This window comes from Pongo pygmaeus, chromosome 20, assembly GCF_028885625.2.
Source record: "Pongo pygmaeus isolate AG05252 chromosome 20, NHGRI_mPonPyg2-v2.0_pri, whole genome shotgun sequence".
In the NCBI taxonomy this organism is placed as follows: Eukaryota; Metazoa; Chordata; class Mammalia; order Primates; family Hominidae; genus Pongo; species Pongo pygmaeus.
The window spans coordinates 63,687,657-63,704,900 of NC_072393.2; the positions used below are offsets into that span (position 1 = coordinate 63,687,657).

Below are 17,244 nucleotides of genomic sequence, written 5' to 3' on the forward strand. Positions count from 1 at the left end.
AAAGTGGGTGTCTTCCTTTAGTGTACAAACACCTTGGATGTTTGAGGAAATCCAAAGACAAGGTTCTAGGCATTTTATACGTGTTAACTCATGTATTATGTTAATTCTCACAATAATCCTTTGGAACTAGTACGATCACCATCCCCGCCTTATTGAGGAGGAAATGGGGTACAGAGAGCTTAAGCAACTTGCCAGTGTCATGCAGCAGGGAAGCGCTGGAGGTAGGGCTCGAACACTCGCAGCCTTGCTGCATGTTTGTGGAATGAACACAGGACTCAGGCACACAACCATCTGGCTGAGGCTCCATGAGCAGCCAGGAGCCTGGTCCCAATGCAGTCTCCTTATAGGCACAAATGGGGTGCCCCTTGAGACAGGAATAATAAAGGTGGTCACAGGAGAACGGAAAATTCCAGGCAACCGTTTCACATGACTAGCAAAGGAAACCCTTGAAATAGCTGCATAAGCTAGGGGCGGATAAGACTCTGAAAACCAGGGTGTGGGCCAAGCTGGCTAAAGCCAACTGGACCCAACACGGTGCTGGATTTGACCTGTTTCACCTAGGACCTCTCATTATGTGCTCATTAACATACTAAGTCACACACCCACTATGACAGTTCTGGGGAACACCCATATTTAGTATAACAATGGGTGGCACCACAGTACCAAGAAATGTTTACCTTTTTCCAAGAACCTTCATGAATATTCCACCCCTTGGTTAAATAAATATTTAAAGGTAGCAGCTCCAAACTCCGTTGGGCGTGATGCTCTGTGGTATGCCTGCACTTTTCTTTCTTCAATATGTACTTATTCCCTGCGCAATGAATCTCCACACTTTGTTCTGCTCATCCATGAATTCCTCCTCACGACAGTGTCAAGAGCCTGGACACCAGTCAGGGTCGAGGCCTCACCAGCATCTTGGGGCCTCACTGGGCACAGACGCGTGAGCGCCCGGCCTGGAGACCTGACTCTGGCAGCCGCTCAGGCCCTCAGGCGGAGAGATGGAAGCTGGCAGGACGCAGTCGCTACCGCGCGGACCCAGCCCCTGGCCAGCCTTGGCCCCTCGCGCGCCGGGACAGGGCCACAAATGACTGCACCTGGGCTTCGCCGGCCCAGGCACCACGCGACTCTACGCGCGCCCAAAGCGACCCTCTGCGCAAGCTACCCCGGGGGACGACGTCACCCGTGAGGCCCCGCGGCGCCTCCTCCTAAAGCTCGGCTGGGAAACCGTCTGCTTCCCCAAGACTTAGGGGCTTGTGGCCATGTTGTTTTAGTTTTCCTGTAGGATTCACGGGTGGCTGAGGCAAACACGCTTGAAGGCCTGAGACTTTTAAGTCTCTTCCGCACCCTCTCTTCTGTCTCTTCTACCTGGAGGATGACCGTTTTTTGGGGGGGTTTTGTTCTTGTTGTTGTTTTGAGACGGAGTCTCGCTCTGTCGCCCAGGCTGGATTGCAGTGGCGCCATCTCGGCTCACTGCAACCTCCGCCTCCTGGGTTCAAGGGATTCTCCTGCCTCAGCCTCCCGAGTAGCTGGGATTACAGGCGCCCACCACCATGCCCGGCTAATTTTTGTATTTTTAGTAGAGACGGGGTTTCGCCACGTTGGTCAGGCTGATCTCAAACTCCTGACCTCAGGTGATCCGCCCTCCTCGACCTCCCAAAGTGCTGGGATGACAGGCGTGAGCCACCGCGCCCGGCCGGGATGACTGTTATTAACAATTCCTGGCGTGGTTTCTGGCACCAGCCCACCTACCACACCCCACCTCGCTTGAGGCTGAATGGGTAACCCGCCCCAGGCTGGTTTTCTCTGAACCCTAACTCCTGCCGTTAGGCCCCACCCGCTCTAGACCAGGAACTCTATGTGCCCCGGCCACGCTAGAGCCTGCCCCTAGCCCCCTAGGTCGGGAAGCCTGCGCCCGGTACTGCGCAGACGCAGCGTGTGGGGCCCGGAACTCTTCTGTTCCCCGGAGAATCAGGGGAGGCGGCGCCGGAAGGGGCGGGTCCGAGCTGAGATTTGCAGAGGCAGGAGAGCCGGAAGTCCAAGGAACTGTACCTCCATCATGACGACTCCGGTTACGTAAAAACATCCAAACAGAAAATGCTGGCCAGGCTCATGCCTGTAATCCCAGCACTTTGGGAGGCCGAGGCAGGAGGATCGCTTGTGCCCAGGAGTTGGAGACCAGCCTGGGCAACATAGTGAGACCCTCCCCCCACCCATCTCTACAAAAAATTTTAAAATTAGCTAGCTGAGATCGTGCCACAGCACTCCAGCCTGGGCGACAAAGTGAGACTCTGTCTCAAAAAAATTTAAAAATTACCCATGCCTGTAGTGTCAGATAGTCAGCAGGCAGAGTTTGGAGAATGACTTGAGCCTTTGGAATCGAGGCTGTAGTGAGGTATGATCGCACCACTGCACTCCAGCCTGGGCAACAGAGCAAGACCCTGTCTCAAAAAGTATATAAAAGAAAAAAGGGCTGGGTCGGTGGCTCACGCCTGTCATGCCAGCACTTTGGGAGGCCAAGGCGGGTAGATCACCTGAGGTCAGGAGTTTGAGACCAGCCTGACCAACAACGTGAAACCTTGTCTCTACTAAAAATACAAAAATTAGCTGGCCATGATGGTGGGTGCCTGTAATCCCAGCTACTGGGGAGGCTGAGGCAGGAGAATCACTTGAACCCCGGAGGTGGAGGTTGCAGTGAGCCGAGATCACACCACTGCACTCCAGCCTGGGCGACAGAGCGAGAGACTCCGTCTCAAAAAAAAAAAAAGAAAAAAGAAAAAAGGCCGGGCACGGTGGCTCACGCCTGTAATTCCAGCACTTTGGGAGGCCAAGGCGGGCAGATCAGGAGTTCGAGACCAGCCTGGGCAACATAGCGAAACCGCGTCTCTACTAAAAATACAAAAAATTAACCAGGCGTGGTAGCGGGCTCCTGTAATCCCAGCTACTCAGGAGGCTTAGGCAGGAGAATCACTTGAACCCAGGAAGCAGAGGCTGCAGTGAGCCGAGATCACGCCATTAAACTCCAGCCTGGGTGACAGAGTGAGACTCCGTCCCCGCTCCCCTCCACCGCCTCCCGCCAAAAAAAAAATAAAATGCACTGCAATAGAAAAATAAAAGTACACTTTAGTCAAACAGGGTAACTACTAGAACGTAAAATGATCTTTTTGAAACTATCCACATTTGTTACACGTGTTGAAAATGTAGGATATATATGTTATATATATATACTTATATATGTTTTATATATATACTTATATATGTTATATACACATATATGTTATATATATACTTACATATATGTTATATATACTTATATATGTTATATATACTTATATATGTTATATATATACTTATATGTTATATATACTTATATATGTTATATATATATACTTATATACATATATAAAACAAAAAGCACCGTTACTACAAGGAAAACAGGTAAACATTAAGTGGAGTAAAAGTATATCATTTTATATAAGGGACCTGAACGTCTGTCTGGGCATGGTGGCTCACGCCTGTAATCCCAGCACTTTGGGAGGCTGAGGCGGGTGGATTACTGGAGGTCAGGAGTTCGATAACTGGGCAACATAGCAAGACCTTGTCTCTATTAAAAAATAGATAGATAGACAGATAGATAGATAGATAGATAGATAGATAGATCAAAAGAGGGAGAGAGAAAGCAGACAGATGTGGCAAAATATACACAATTGGTAAATTTGGGTGAAGGGAATTTAAGTTATTTCTACTAATCTTGCAATTCTTATGTATATTTGCAATGATTTCTAAATAAAAGTTTTAAATTACAAATTGAAATAAAGTAAAATAGGTCACTAGCTAGCCTTTTCTAGACAAATATTTTAAACTCTTACGCAGAGATAAGTTAATCAAGAAACGTATGTCCTGGAAAAACCCGTGATATGGGTGGAGCCACCTGGGAATAAAAGGTCGGAACATCATAATCACTGTCAGACTCAACTTTCATCATTCTCCTCCAGGCGCTATGGAGTCTAATCCAGGCACTTTGGAAGGTTGAGGCTGGAGGATCGATTGAGGCCAGGAGTTTGGGACCACCCTGGGCAACATAGCAAGATCTCATTTCTGAAAAAAGAATTATCATCCACTCACCCAGAACAGCTCTCCAAACTGTAAGTTTCATTCAAGGTTTGCTTGTTTGGGTGATGGGGTGTGTGTGTGTGTGTGTGTGTGTGTGTGTGTATGTGTGTATGAGTGTTGGAAGGAGAGTCTGTCTAAACTTAATGCCCTAAAAATATTGTCAGATATTGTGATGAGGGGAATTTCATCTTCTACCCTTCATGAGGTTGAATTGTAAATTCGAAAATCCTGATTCTGGGTTTTTATTTTGAGGGATAGTTTTCTGTTTTCTGTGGCATTGGATATTGGCATTTTCAGAAAAGAGCATGCATTCAAAATGAAAATGATGAAGCGTATCTGTCGTTTGAACTCAGCTCAGGGAAAAGCTGATGATCTCTAATTTTTGTGATTCCTCCTTTCATTAAATTTAAGGTCCAGTGAGGGTGAAGTTTCCCTAAAGAGGCAATAATTTATCAGCAGCAACAGGATGAAATGGAGGGGCTTTTCTTCACACTCTAGATATTATGTTAGGATCTCTCAGGAAACTGAGGACACATTAATTATAATCATGGAAGATTTTATGCTTCCCACATGGTTTGCTGGGTTTGGCATAGTATAGCTCATGGCCTACCTTGAAGAAATGTGGGCACCCATCAACAGCAGCCATTTCTGATTACACATCCCTGTTTCTTTAGCTGAGTGACTCCTAAAAGTCCCTTAATGTATTAATAATGTATTTGGACCTCAGTTTTCTTACTATGTTAAATGTAATAAAATTGAATATCATATGGTCACTTGCAGAATTAAATGGTATTAAGGCATGTAAATCATATAGAGTGATGTAGTACAACAAACAATAAACCTGTAATAAAAGTCACTAAACTCCCTTCCCTCCCATGATGGAGCCTTAATTTTCTCTATATGAGGCATCCCTGTAGTTTAATATATTCTTAGAATTAGCAATAGGAATATGATGTCGACAATTAATTTTGAGCCATTTTAGCCCAATGACTTATCCTAAGAAGTCGCTATTATTGTTGCCGTCCCGTTTTCACTTATGTGAAAGTAAGACTCAGGAGGGTTGAGTTTCAGCCTTAGTGTTATAAAAGCAGTAAGTGGTGAAGCCGGGCTTGGAATCCTGGAAGTTGGAATGTACAATGTGTGATCTCGATGCATCCTCTCTGTAGTGCCTCTTTGTAACAAGAAAAAAATAAAGATGCTTAAAGTTCTAGGTGAGCAAAGTCAGAAGTAGTCTTTAAGTTAGAGACCCATAAAGTATGGGGTTTCTCAAGCAACAAATATTAGAAGGTCTGGTTGTGGCAGAGTTCCAAGAAAACCAATGTATGTGAAGTCAGTTGATATATTAATCTAATCTGTGTAATTGGGGAGGGGCGCTTTTAGGAATGCATTTAGAGATAATCCCATTAACACAGGAGGCTTTCTCCCAGATTGAATTAACATGAAGGACTTTGGAGGAAGGTTGGTTTTCCCAGTTTCTAAGATATAATGCAATAAATTAACACAAAAGATGGTTGGGACTACGTGCAGACTTTTTAAATAAAGCTCAGTTTCAGGACTCTGACCTTTTTGTTTCTTTCTAGTAACAGCCGTGGCAGTCAGGGCTCTGCCTGCAGTGTGACCATGGACAGCTCTCCAAAGCTTAAACTTCCATAAATTGACTCAAGTTTCTTCGGAAAGAACTGTGAGTAGGCAAAGGGCAATTTTTTCTGTTGGTTTCATTGGGATTTCACTGCTTTTCCTGAAATTGGAATGTTGGAAGGAAGTAGGCATTCCTCACTGCCTGGAGAGAAATGGGCAAATGAGTAAGGGGAGGGAGCAAATTAAGAGAGATATTTTTTATTTTTTCTGAAACCTGTTTGTGTTTTGAGATGTCTTTCCCTTCATGATGTTGTTTTTTTTTTTCACTCTTCATATTTCCCTTTCTCTCTCTCCCCACCTCGGTTTTGCTAATTAGCTAACACAACAACTCGCCGTCTTACTCCTTTTCCTTACTCCCTGTTTTTTGTGGGGTTTTTTGGTTTTCTTTTTTGTTTTGTTTGTTTGTTTGTTTGTTTGTTTTTCAGACAGAGCCTTGCTCTGTCTCCCCGGCTGGAATGCAGTGGTGAGATCTCGGTTCACTGCAACCTCCGCCTCCAGGGTTCAAGCGATTCTCCTGCCTCAGCCTCCCCAGTATCTGGCACTATAGGCACCTGCCACCATGCCTGGCTAATTTTTGTATTTTTAGTAGAGACCAGGTTTCACCATGTTGGCCAGGCTGGTCTCAAACTCCTGACCTCAGGTGATCTGCCTGCCTCCACCTCCCAAAGTGCTGGGATTACAGGCATGAGCCACCATACCTGGCCCATACTCCCTGTATTGATACAACTGGTTGCATAGCCAGCATTTACTCTCCGCCCCACCAATTCTTCCTAATAGTATTCCAGTTTTCCTTCATGTTTTCCAACTTCTGCAATCCACTCCAGTCCAAATATGACAGCAAATGATAACTCATCAGGTATGGTTTTAATTTTTATTTTCCTTTTTTGAGACGGAGTTTCACTCTTGTTGCCAAGGCTGGAGTGCAATGGTGTGATCTCAGCTCACTGCAACCTCCGCCTCGGGGGTTCAAGCAGTTCTCCTGCCTCAGCCTCAAGTAGCTGATATTACAGGCACCTGCCACCACACCTGGCTTTTTGTATTTTTTAGAAGAGACAGGGTTTCACCATGTTGGCCAGGCTGGTCTCGAACTCCTGACCTCAGGTGATCAGCCCACCTCAGTCTCCTAAAGTGCTGGGATTACAGGCATGAGCCACCACGCCCACCCTGGTGTGGGTTTTCAAAGGGAATGCTTCCAGTTTTTGATATTGGCTATGGGTTTGTCATAAATAGCTCTTATTATTTTGGGATATGTTCCATCAATTCCTAGTTTATTGAGAGTTTTTAGCATGAAGGGATGTTGAATTTTATCGAAGGCCTTTTCTGCATCTATTGAGATAATCATATGGTTTTTTGTCATTGGTTCTGTTTATGCAATGGATTACATTTATTGATTTGCATATGTTGAACCAGCCTTGCATCCTAGGGATGAAGCGGACTTGATCATGGTGGATAAGCTTTTTGATGTGCTGCTGGATTCTGTTTACCAGTATTTTATTGAGGATTTTCACATTGATGTTTGTCAGGGATATTGGCCTGAAATTTTCTTCTTTTGTTGTGTCTGTACCAGGTTTTGGTATCAGGATGATGCTGGCCTCATAAAGGGAGGAGTCCCTCTTTTTGTATTGTTTGGAATAGTTTCAGAAAGAATGGTACCAGCTCCTCTTTGTACCTCTGGTAGAATTCGGCTGTGAATCCATCTGGTCCTGGGCTGTTTTTGGTTGTTAGGCTATTAATTACTGCCTCAATTCCAGAACTTGTTATTGGTCTGTTCAGGGATTCGGCTTCTTCCTGATTTAGTCTTGGGAGGGTATATGTGTCCAGGAATTTATCCATTTCTTCTAGATTTTCTTTTTTTTTTTTTTTTTTTTTTTTTTGAGACAGAGTCTTGCTCTGTCGCCCAGGCTGGAGTGCAGTGGCACGATCTCGGCTCACTGCAAGCTCTGCCTCCTGGGTTCACGCCATTCTCCTGCCTCAGCCTCCTGAGTAGCTGGGACTACAGGCACCCGCCACCACACCAGGCTAATTTTTTGTATTTTTAGTAGAGACGGGGTTTCACCGTGTTAGCCAGGATGATCTTGATCTCCTGACCTCGTGATCCACCCGCCTTGGCCTCCCAAAGTGCTGGGATTGCAGGCGTGAGCCACTGCGCCCGGCCCTTCTTCTAGATTTTGTAGTTTATTTGCGCAGAGGTGTTTGTAGTATTCTCTGATGGTAGTTTGTATTTCTGTGGCATCAGTGGTGATATCCCCTTTATCATTTTTTGTTGTCTATTTGATTCTTCTCTCTTTTCTTCTTTATTAGGCTGGCTAACAGTCTATCTATTTTGTTAATCTTTTCAAAAGTCCAGCTCCTGGATTCATTGATTTTTGAAGGGTTTTCATGTCTCCATCACCTTCAGTTCTGCTCTGATCTTAATTATTTCTTGTCTTCTGCTAGCTTTTGAATTTGTTTGCTCTTGCTTCCCTAGTTCTTTTAATTGTGATGTTAGGGTGTTGATTTCAGATCTTTCCAGCTTTCTGATACGGGCATTTAGTGCTATAAATGTCCCTCTTAACCCTGCTTTAGCTGTGTCCCAGAGATTCTGGTACATTGTCCCTTTGTTCTCATTGGTTTCAAAGAATTTCTTTATTTCTTTATTTTTATTTTTATTTTTCCTTCTTTTTTTTTTTGACATGGAGTTTCACTCTGTCACTCAGGCAGGAGTGCAGTGGCATAATCGTGGCTCACTGCAAGCTTTGCCCCCCAGGTTCAAGCGATTCTCCTGCCTCAGCCTCCAGAGTAGCTGGGATTACAGGCATGCGCCACCACACCCGGCTACTTTTTGTGTTTTTAGTGGAGATGGGGTTTCACCATGTTGACCAGGCTAGTCTTGAACTCCTGACCTCCAGTGATCCACCTGCCTCAGCCTCCCAAAGTGCTGGCATTACAGGTGTGAGCTACCGTGCCCAGACAGAACTTCTTTATTTTTGCCTTAATTTCGTTATTTAACCAGTAGTCATTCAGGAGCATCATGTAGAGTGATGTAGTACAACAAACAATAAACCTGTAATAAAAGTCACTAAACTCCCTTTCCTCCCATGATGGAGCCTTAATTTTCTCCATATGAGGTATCCCTGTAGTTTAATATATTCCTAGAATTAGCAATAGGAATATGATGTCGACAATTAATTTTGAGCCGTTTTAGCCCAATGACTTATCCTAAGAAGTCGCTGTTATTGTTGCTGTCCCATTTTCACTTACGTGAAAGTAAGACTCAGGAGGGTTGAGTTTCAGCCTTAGTGTTATAAAAGCAGTAAGTGGTGAAGCCGGGCTTTCCATGTAGTTGTGTGGTTTTTAGTGAGTTTCTTAATCCTGAGTTATAATTTGATTGCACTGTGGTCTGAGAGCTTGTTTGTTATGATTTCCGTTCTTTTGCATTTGCTGAGGAGTGTTTTACTTCCAATTATGTGGTCAATTTTAGAATAAGTGCTATGTGGTGATGAGAATATTGATCTATCTAATATTAACAGGGGAGTGTTAAAGTCTCCCACTATTATTGTGTGGGAGTCTAAGCCTCTTTGTAGGTCTCTAAGAACTTGTTTTATGAATCTGGATGCTCCTGTATTGGGTGCACATATATTTAGGATAGTTAGCTATTCTTGTTGCACTGATGCCTTTACCATTATGTAATGCCCCTCTTTGTCTTTTTTGATCTTTGTTGGTTTAATGTCTGTTTTATCAGAGACTAGGATTGCAACCTGTCCTTTTTTTTGCTTTCCATTTGCTTGGCAAATATTCCTCCATCCCTTTATTTTGAGCTTATGTATGTCTTTGCACATGAGATAGGTCTCCTGAATATAGCATACCAATGGGTCTTGACTCTTTATCCAATTTGCCAGTCTGTATCTTTTAATTGGGGGCATTTAGCCCATTTACATTTAAGGTTAATGTTGTTACGTGTGAATTTGATCCTGTCATCATGATGCTAGCTGGTTATTTTGCACATTAGTTGATGCAGTTTCTTCTGTGCCATTGGTCTTTATATTTTGGTGTATTTTTGCAGTGGCTGGTACCAGCTTTTCCTTTCCATATTTAGTGCTTCCTCCAGGAGCTCTTGTAAGGTAGGCCTGGTGCTGACAAAATCCCTCAGCATTTGCTTGTCTGTAAAGGATTGTATTTCTTCTTCGCTTATGAAGCTTAGTTTGGCTGGATATGAAATTCAGGGTTGAAAATTCCTTAAGAATGTTGAATATTGGCCCCCACTCTCTTCTGGCTTGTAGGGTTTCTGGAGCAATCCACTATTAATCTGATGGGCTTCCCTTTGTAGGTAACCTGACCTTTCTCTCAGGCTGCCCTTAACATTTTTTTCCTTTGTTTCAACCTTGGAGAATCTGACAATTATGTGTCTTGGGGTTGCTCTTCTCGAGGAATATCTTTGTGATATTCTCTGCATTTCCTGAATTTGAATGTTGGCCTGTCTTGCTAGGTTGGGGAAGTTCTCCTGGATAATATCCCGAAGTGTGTTTTCCAACTTGATTCCATTCTCCCCGTCACTTTCAGGTATACCAATCAATCGTAGGTTTGTTCTTTTCACATAGTCCCATGTTTCTTGGAGCCTTTGTTCATTCCTTTTCATTCTTTTTTCTCTAATCTTGTCTTCACGCCTTATTTCAGTAAGTTGATCTTCAATCTCTGATATCCTTTATTCTGCTTGATTGATTTGGCTATTGATACTTGTGTATGCTTCACGAAGTTCTCATGCTGTGTTTTTCAGCTCCATCAGGTCATTTATGTTCCTCTGTAAACTGGTTATTCTAGTTAGCAATTCCTGTAGCCTTTTATCAAGGTTCTTAGCTTCCTTGCATTGGGTTAGAACATGCTCCTTTAGCTCAGAGGAGTTTGTTATTACCCACCTTCTGAAGCCTACTTCTATCAATTCGTCAGTCTCATTCTCTGTCCAGTTTTGTGCCCTCACTGGACAGGAGTTGCGATCATTTGGAGAAGAGACATTCTGTTTTTTGGATTTTTCAGCATTTTTGTGCTGGTTTTTCCTCATCTTTGAGGATTTGTCTACCTTTGATCTTTGAGGCTGATGATCTTTGGATGGGGTTATTGTGTGGGGGTCTTTTTTGTTGATGTTGATGTTGATGTTGTTGCTTTCTGTTTGTTAGTTTTTCTTCTAGCAGTCAGGCCCCTCTTCTGCAGGTCTGCTGCAGTTTGCTGGAGGTCCACTCCAGACCCTTTTCCCCTCGGTATCACCAGCGGAGGCTGCAGAACAGCAAAGATTGCTGCCTGTTCCTTCCTCTGGAAGCTTTGTCCCAGAGGGGCACCAGCCTGATGCCAGCCAGAGCTCTCCTGCATGAGGTGTCTGTCAACCCCTGTTGGGAGTTCTTTCCCAGTTAGAAGGCATGGGGGTCAGGGACCCACTTGAGGAGGCAGCCTGTCCCTTAGCAGAGCTGTTGTGCTGTGCTGGGAAAATCCCTCTTATCAGGATCAGCTGCTCTCTTCAGAGCCAGCAGGCAGGAAAGATTAAATCTGGTGAAGCTGTGTGCCCACAGCCACCCCTTCCCCCAGGTGCTCTGTCCCAGGGAGATGGCAATTTTATCTGTAAGCCCCTGACTGGGACTGTTACCCTTCCTTCAGAGATGTCCTGCCCAGTGAGGAGGAATCTAGAGAAGCAGTCTGGCCACAGCTGCTTTGCCACGCTGTGGTGAATTTTGCCCAGTCCAAACCTCCCACCCTCCTTAGCACTGTCCAGGGAAAACTGTCTACTAAAGCCTCATTAATCACGGATGCACCTCCCCCAACCAAGTTCCATCATTCCAGGTCAACTTCAGACTGCTGCACTGGCAGTGAGAATTTCAAGCCAGTGGTTCTTAGCTTGCTGGACTCCATGGGAGTGGGACCTGCTGAGTGAGACCACTTGGCCCCCTGGCTTCAGCCCCCTTTCCAGGGGAGTGAATGGTTCTGTCTCACTGGGGTTTCAGGCACCACTGGGGTACCAAAAAAAAAAATCAACTCTTGCAGCTAGCTCGTGTCTGCCCAAACAGCTGGCTAGTTTTGTGCTTGAAACCCAGGGCCCTGGTGGTGTAGGCACACAAGGGAATCTCCTGATCTGCAGATTGCAAAAACTGTGGGAAAAGCATAGTATCCGGGCTGAGTAGCATAGTTCTTCATGGCTTCCCTTGGCTGGGGGAGGGAGGTCCCCGGCTCCTTGCACTTCCCAGGTGAGGCAATGCCCCACCCTGCTTCTGCCCGCCCTCCATGGGTTGCACCCACTGCCTAACTACTCCCAGTGTGATGAACTGGGTACCTCAGTTGGAAATGCAGAAATCACCCGCCTCTGCATTGGTCCCGCTGGGAGCTGCAGAGCGGAGCTGTTCCTATTTGGCCATCTTGGCCCCTCCCCTTTTTTAATTTTAAAAAATTTTATGTAGCGATGATGTCTCCCTATTTTGCCATGCTGGTTTTAAACTCCTGGGCTCAAGTGATCCTTCCACTTGGCCTCCCAGAGTGCTAAGATTACAGGCGTGAGCCACCATGCCCAACCAAATTTGTATTTTCTCAATGAGCAGTGATGCTGAGCACCTGTTCATATCTCTGTTGGCCATTTGTATATTCTTTCTCTCCTAACAGCTCCCTTAAAAATGCGTGTGCCTCAGTCTATGTCTTCTAGAGAACTGGCACAGCTTCAGAATATAAGTAGTACCCCAAAAGAGTATTTTACTTAGAGCACAAGAAGACTAAAAATAAATCATTATTATTTGTGGATGAGGTTTTTCATAAGATATAACTGTTAATATATTCTTGGTTAAAATGCATGTGTGCTTTTCTTCTTTAGGTTACATAAAGAAAGGATGATATCTCTAAAGGTACGTGGATTCATCCAAATTTGGAGCCAGAGCACTGGGATGACTAAGTTGAAAGAAGCTCTCATTGAAACAGTGCAAAGAAAAAAGGAAATTAAACTGGTGGTCACTTTCAAATCTGGAAAATTTATAAGAATTTTTCAGCTGAGTAATAACATTAGAAGTGTGGTCCTTAGACATTGTAAAAAAAGACAAAGTCACCTGCGTTTAACTTTGAAAAACAATGTGTTCTTGTTTATTGACAAATTATCCTACAGAGATGCTAAACAGTTGAATATGTTCCTGGACATAATCCATCAAAAAAAATTTCAGCAACCCATGAAATCTGATGATGATTGGAATGTGTTTGAAAGCAGGAATATGCTGAAGGAAATTGACAAAACTTCATTTTACAGCATTTGTAACAAGCCAAGTTATCAGAAGATGCCTTTGTTTATGTCAAAATCACCAACACATGTGAAAAAGAGGTTATTAGAAAATCAAGGTGGGAAGGGGAAAAACACACTATCATCTGATCTACAGACAAATGAGGACATTCTGAAGGAATATAACCCTGTACCAAACAAGAAATATAAGACAGATTCCTTGAAATATATACAAAGCAATAGGAAGAACCCATCAAGTTTAGAGGATTTAGAAAAAGATAGAGATTTGAAACTCGGGCCTTCATTCAATACCAACTGTAATGGAAATCCTAACCTAGATGAGACTGTTCTTGCAACCCAGACTCTCAATGCCAAAAATGGTTTGACATCTCCATTGGAACCAGAGCACAGCCAGGATGACCCAAGATGCAACAAAGCCCAGGTGCCTCTTGACTCTCATTCACAGCAACTGCAGCAAGGGTTCCCCAATTTGGGAAACACCTGTTACATGAATGCAATTTTACAATCGCTATTTGCAATTCCATCTTTTGCTAATGACTTACTCACTCAAAATGTCCCATGGAAATATATTCCTTTCGAGGCTCTTATTATGACCTTGACCCAGCTGCTTGCTTTGAAAGATTTCTGTAGTACAGAGATCAAGAGACAATTACTTGGGAATATTAAAAAAGTCATTTCAGCAGTTGCAGAAATATTTTCTGGCAACATGCAGAATGATGCTCATGAGTTTTTAGGTCAGTGTTTAGACCAGCTGAAAGAAGACATGGAAAAGTTAAATGCCATTTTGAATACTGGGAAAGAATGTGGGGATGAAAATTCATCTCCACAAATGCATGTTGGTAGTGCTGCCACCAAAGTGTTTGTTTGCCCTGTTGTTGCTAATTTTGAGTTTGAATTGCAGCTCTCCCTTATTTGTAAAGCTTGTGGTCATGTTGTTCTCAAGGTAGAACCTAATAATTATCTCTCCATCAACCTGCACCAAGAAACAAAACCACTTCCTTTGTCCGTTCAGAATTCTTTAGATCTTTTCTTTAGAGAAGAAGAGCTTGAATATAACTGTGAGATGTGTAAGCGGAAGAGTTGCATTGCAAGGCATACATTTAGTAGGCTCTCCAGGGTCCTTATCATTCATCTGAAACGCTATAGCTTCAACAATGCTTGGTTGCTGGTGAAGAATAACGAGCAAGTTTATATTCCCAAATATTTAAGTTTATCTTCTTATTGCAATGAAAGCACCAAACCACCTCTTCCCTTGAGCAGTAGTGCACCTGTTGGGAAATGTGAAGTCCTGGAAGTCTCTCAGGAGATGATTTCTGAGATCACCAGCCCATTGACACCATCAATGAAGCTGACCTCAGAATCCAGTGATTCCCTGGTTCTACCCATTGAACCAGACAAGAATGCCGACCTACAAAGTTTCCAGAGAGACTGTGGAGAAGCAAGCCAAGAGCAGCATCAGAGAGACCTGGAAAATGGCTCTGCACTAGAGTCAGAATTGGTCCACTTTAGAGACAGGGCAATCGGTGAAAGGGAGCTTCCAGGGGCTGACTCAGTGATGGACCAGGGAGACATTTCTCTTCCTGTGATCTATGAAGATGGAGGGAAGCCGATCAGCAGCCCAGACACAAGGCTTGTCGAGGTTCATCTTCAAGAGGTGCCTCAACAACCAGAACTTCAGAAGTATGAGAAAACCAATACCTTCATAGAGTTCAATTTTGACAGTGTCACTGAGTCTACCAATGGCTTTTATGAGTGTAAAGAAAACAGGATTCCAGAAGGATCTCAAGGAATGACTGAACAGCTCCAGCAGTGTATTGAGGAGCGCATCATAGAGGAATTTCTTCAGCAGGCACCACCTCCAGGTGTTAGGAAGCTGGATGCCCAAGAACATACAGAGGAGACCCTCAATCAGTCTACCGAATTAAGACTTCAAAAGGCTGACCTGAATCACCTTGGGGCACTGGGTTCTGACAACCTAGGAAACAAAAACATTTTAGATACAGAGAACACAAGAGGTGAAGCCAAGGAACTCACAAGAAACGTGAAGATGGGGGATCCTCTCCAGGCCTACAGACTCATCAGTGTTGTCAGCCATATTGGGAGCTCCCCAAATTCAGGCCATTACATCAGCGATGTGTATGACTTTCAGAAGCAGGCCTGGTTCACATACAATGATCTACGTGTATCAGAAATCTCAGAGACCAAAATGCAGGAGGCGAGGCTTCACTCTGGGTATATCTTCTTTTACATGCACAATGGGATTTTTGAGGAGCTGTTAAGAAAAGCAGAGAACTCTCGGCTACTTAGCACACAGGCAGGGGTGATCCCTCATGGGGAATAAGAAGATGACTCTTTGTACAGACCTGCTTGACAGACTCACTCGGCCTCACTTCATCCTTGCAAAGAGAATCCTGTACTTCACTCAGAATGAAGGAACAAGTATCTCAGGATGAAAGCTCAATGAAAAGCACTTATTTTGGGGGAATATCTATTTTAACTGCTTCAGACACCTAGATCCCAGAACTCAGGCGCATATGCATATTTTCCCTGCAAGATTAGAATGGTGCTCTTCACATTGTGACAGTGGTTTTCAAAATGTTGTTCTTCAACCAGCAACAGCAGCAGCTAGGGACTGATTAGAAATGCAAATTCTTGGGTCACCCTCCAGACCAACTGATGCAGAAACAGGAGGTGTGAGCCAGCAATCAGATGGAGATTCTAGTGCTCATGAAAGTTTGAAGAACACTGGAAATGTGTGGAGTATCTTGGTGTATTTTGCTACTGTTGATATGGACTGCTTATGTTATATAAATGATTTTCATTAAATTTTTTGCACTCCTTTATTTTGTCCCACTGAACCTAAGACTAGATAGAGTCACCCCAAAAGTGGCAGCAGGGAAATTCCAATAAGTGAGTGCCCAAAACCATTCGGAGATCAGGCCGGTTGGGATTCCAAAGAAGGAAGCACTAAACACCAGAGGGATCTGTCTGGAGCATTTATTAGGGGGGACTTAGAGAGTGCTGCAGCATACCCTCAGGCGGACAGTGAGAGAAAAAAGCATGGTCAACCAGCTGGGCACCGTGGCTCATGCCTGTCATCCCAGCACTTTGGGAGGCCAAGGTGGGAGGACTGCTTGAGCAGACCAGTTCAAAACCAACTTGGGCAATATAGCAAGACCCTGTCTCTACAAAAAATAATTCAGCAGCCAGGCACGGTGGCTGACACCTGTAATCCCAGCACTTGGGAGGCCAAGGTGGGCGGATCACCTGAGGTCTGGAGTTTGAGACCAGCCTGACCAAAATGGTGAAACCCCGTCTCTACTAAAAATAGAAAATTAGCTGGGCATGGTGGCAGGCACCTGTACTCCCAGCTACTCAGGAGGCTGAGGCAGGAGAATCACTTGAACCCAGGAGATGGAGGTTTCAGTAAGCCGAGATCGCACCACAGCACTCCAGCCTGGGCAACAAGAGCAGAACTCCATTTCTAAATAAATAAATAAATAAATAACTTTGCCAGGCATGTCTCAGCTACTCAGGAAGCCGATGTGGGAGGATCACTTCAGTCTGGGAGTTCAAGGCTGCAGTGAGCTATGATCACACTACTGCACTCCAGCCTGGGTGAAAGACCCTGTCTCAAAGAAAAAAAAAAAAAAAGGCGTGGGGGATGGTCTACCTTGGTGTGTCTGCTGCAGTGAGAGGGTCAGGGTATGGGGTTTTATATGTTTATAAGGAATTTGGTCAAGGGCAGGGACTAGTTTAGTGTTTTGGGCAACAACCTAAACCTAAATACCTCTATCAGTGCCTGGGAATGTTTCAGGCTCTGGTTTGGATTCAAGCCTTCTGAGAAAAGCCTGCAGCTTGGCTGGTCAGAGTGGTCAAAGCACTCCATGATTTTCAGTCACGACACAGAAAGAAAGCAGGGGGTGAGTACTTTTCCTTTGTAAACTTTTTAAAATAATAACCCAACCCATACATATACCATTGGCTAGCTTCCACATGTGTTTATGACTGGTTACTAATAAAATTTGCTATGCAGCAATCAACTGTTATTTACCATTTTCCAAGAATTTCAGGGCATAACATCAGGGTTATATGCAAAATGCAGTATATTAAATATCCGTGTGATTTTGTGAATTCAAAAGCACTGTAAGATGTTGCTCATGTTATTAATATGAATAAGATGATAAACCCATCCTCATAAATGTACAACATTTCCTGGCGGCCAAGCCTTAAACAGCTTATAATGTACCCAGTATCAGTGG

General features: G+C 44.1%; 1 protein-coding gene across 5 annotated transcripts; it reads left to right on the top strand.

Moving 5' to 3' along the window:
- Positions 1-658: 658 nt before the first annotated feature.
- On the top strand, positions 659-15,808 carry USP29 (ubiquitin specific peptidase 29). 5 transcript variants are annotated; one of them, XM_054464389.2, is made up of 5 exons: positions 807-2,192; positions 3,993-4,142; positions 5,691-5,791; positions 12,569-12,599; positions 12,854-15,808. In XM_054464389.2, exon 5 carries the CDS (start codon positions 12,873-12,875, stop codon positions 15,321-15,323), a length of 2,451 nt encoding a protein of 816 aa, XP_054320364.1. In that variant the 5' UTR covers positions 807-2,192; positions 3,993-4,142; positions 5,691-5,791; positions 12,569-12,599; positions 12,854-12,872; the 3' UTR covers positions 15,324-15,808. The 5 variants fall into 5 exon arrangements, with proteins under 5 accessions (XP_054320363.1, XP_054320364.1, XP_054320365.1 ...); XM_054464392.2 differs by having other exon boundaries at positions 1,016-1,182; XM_054464388.1 differs by lacking the exon at positions 807-2,192 and adding an exon at positions 659-771 and having other exon boundaries at positions 12,569-15,808.
- Positions 15,809-17,244: the final 1,436 nt, after the last annotated feature.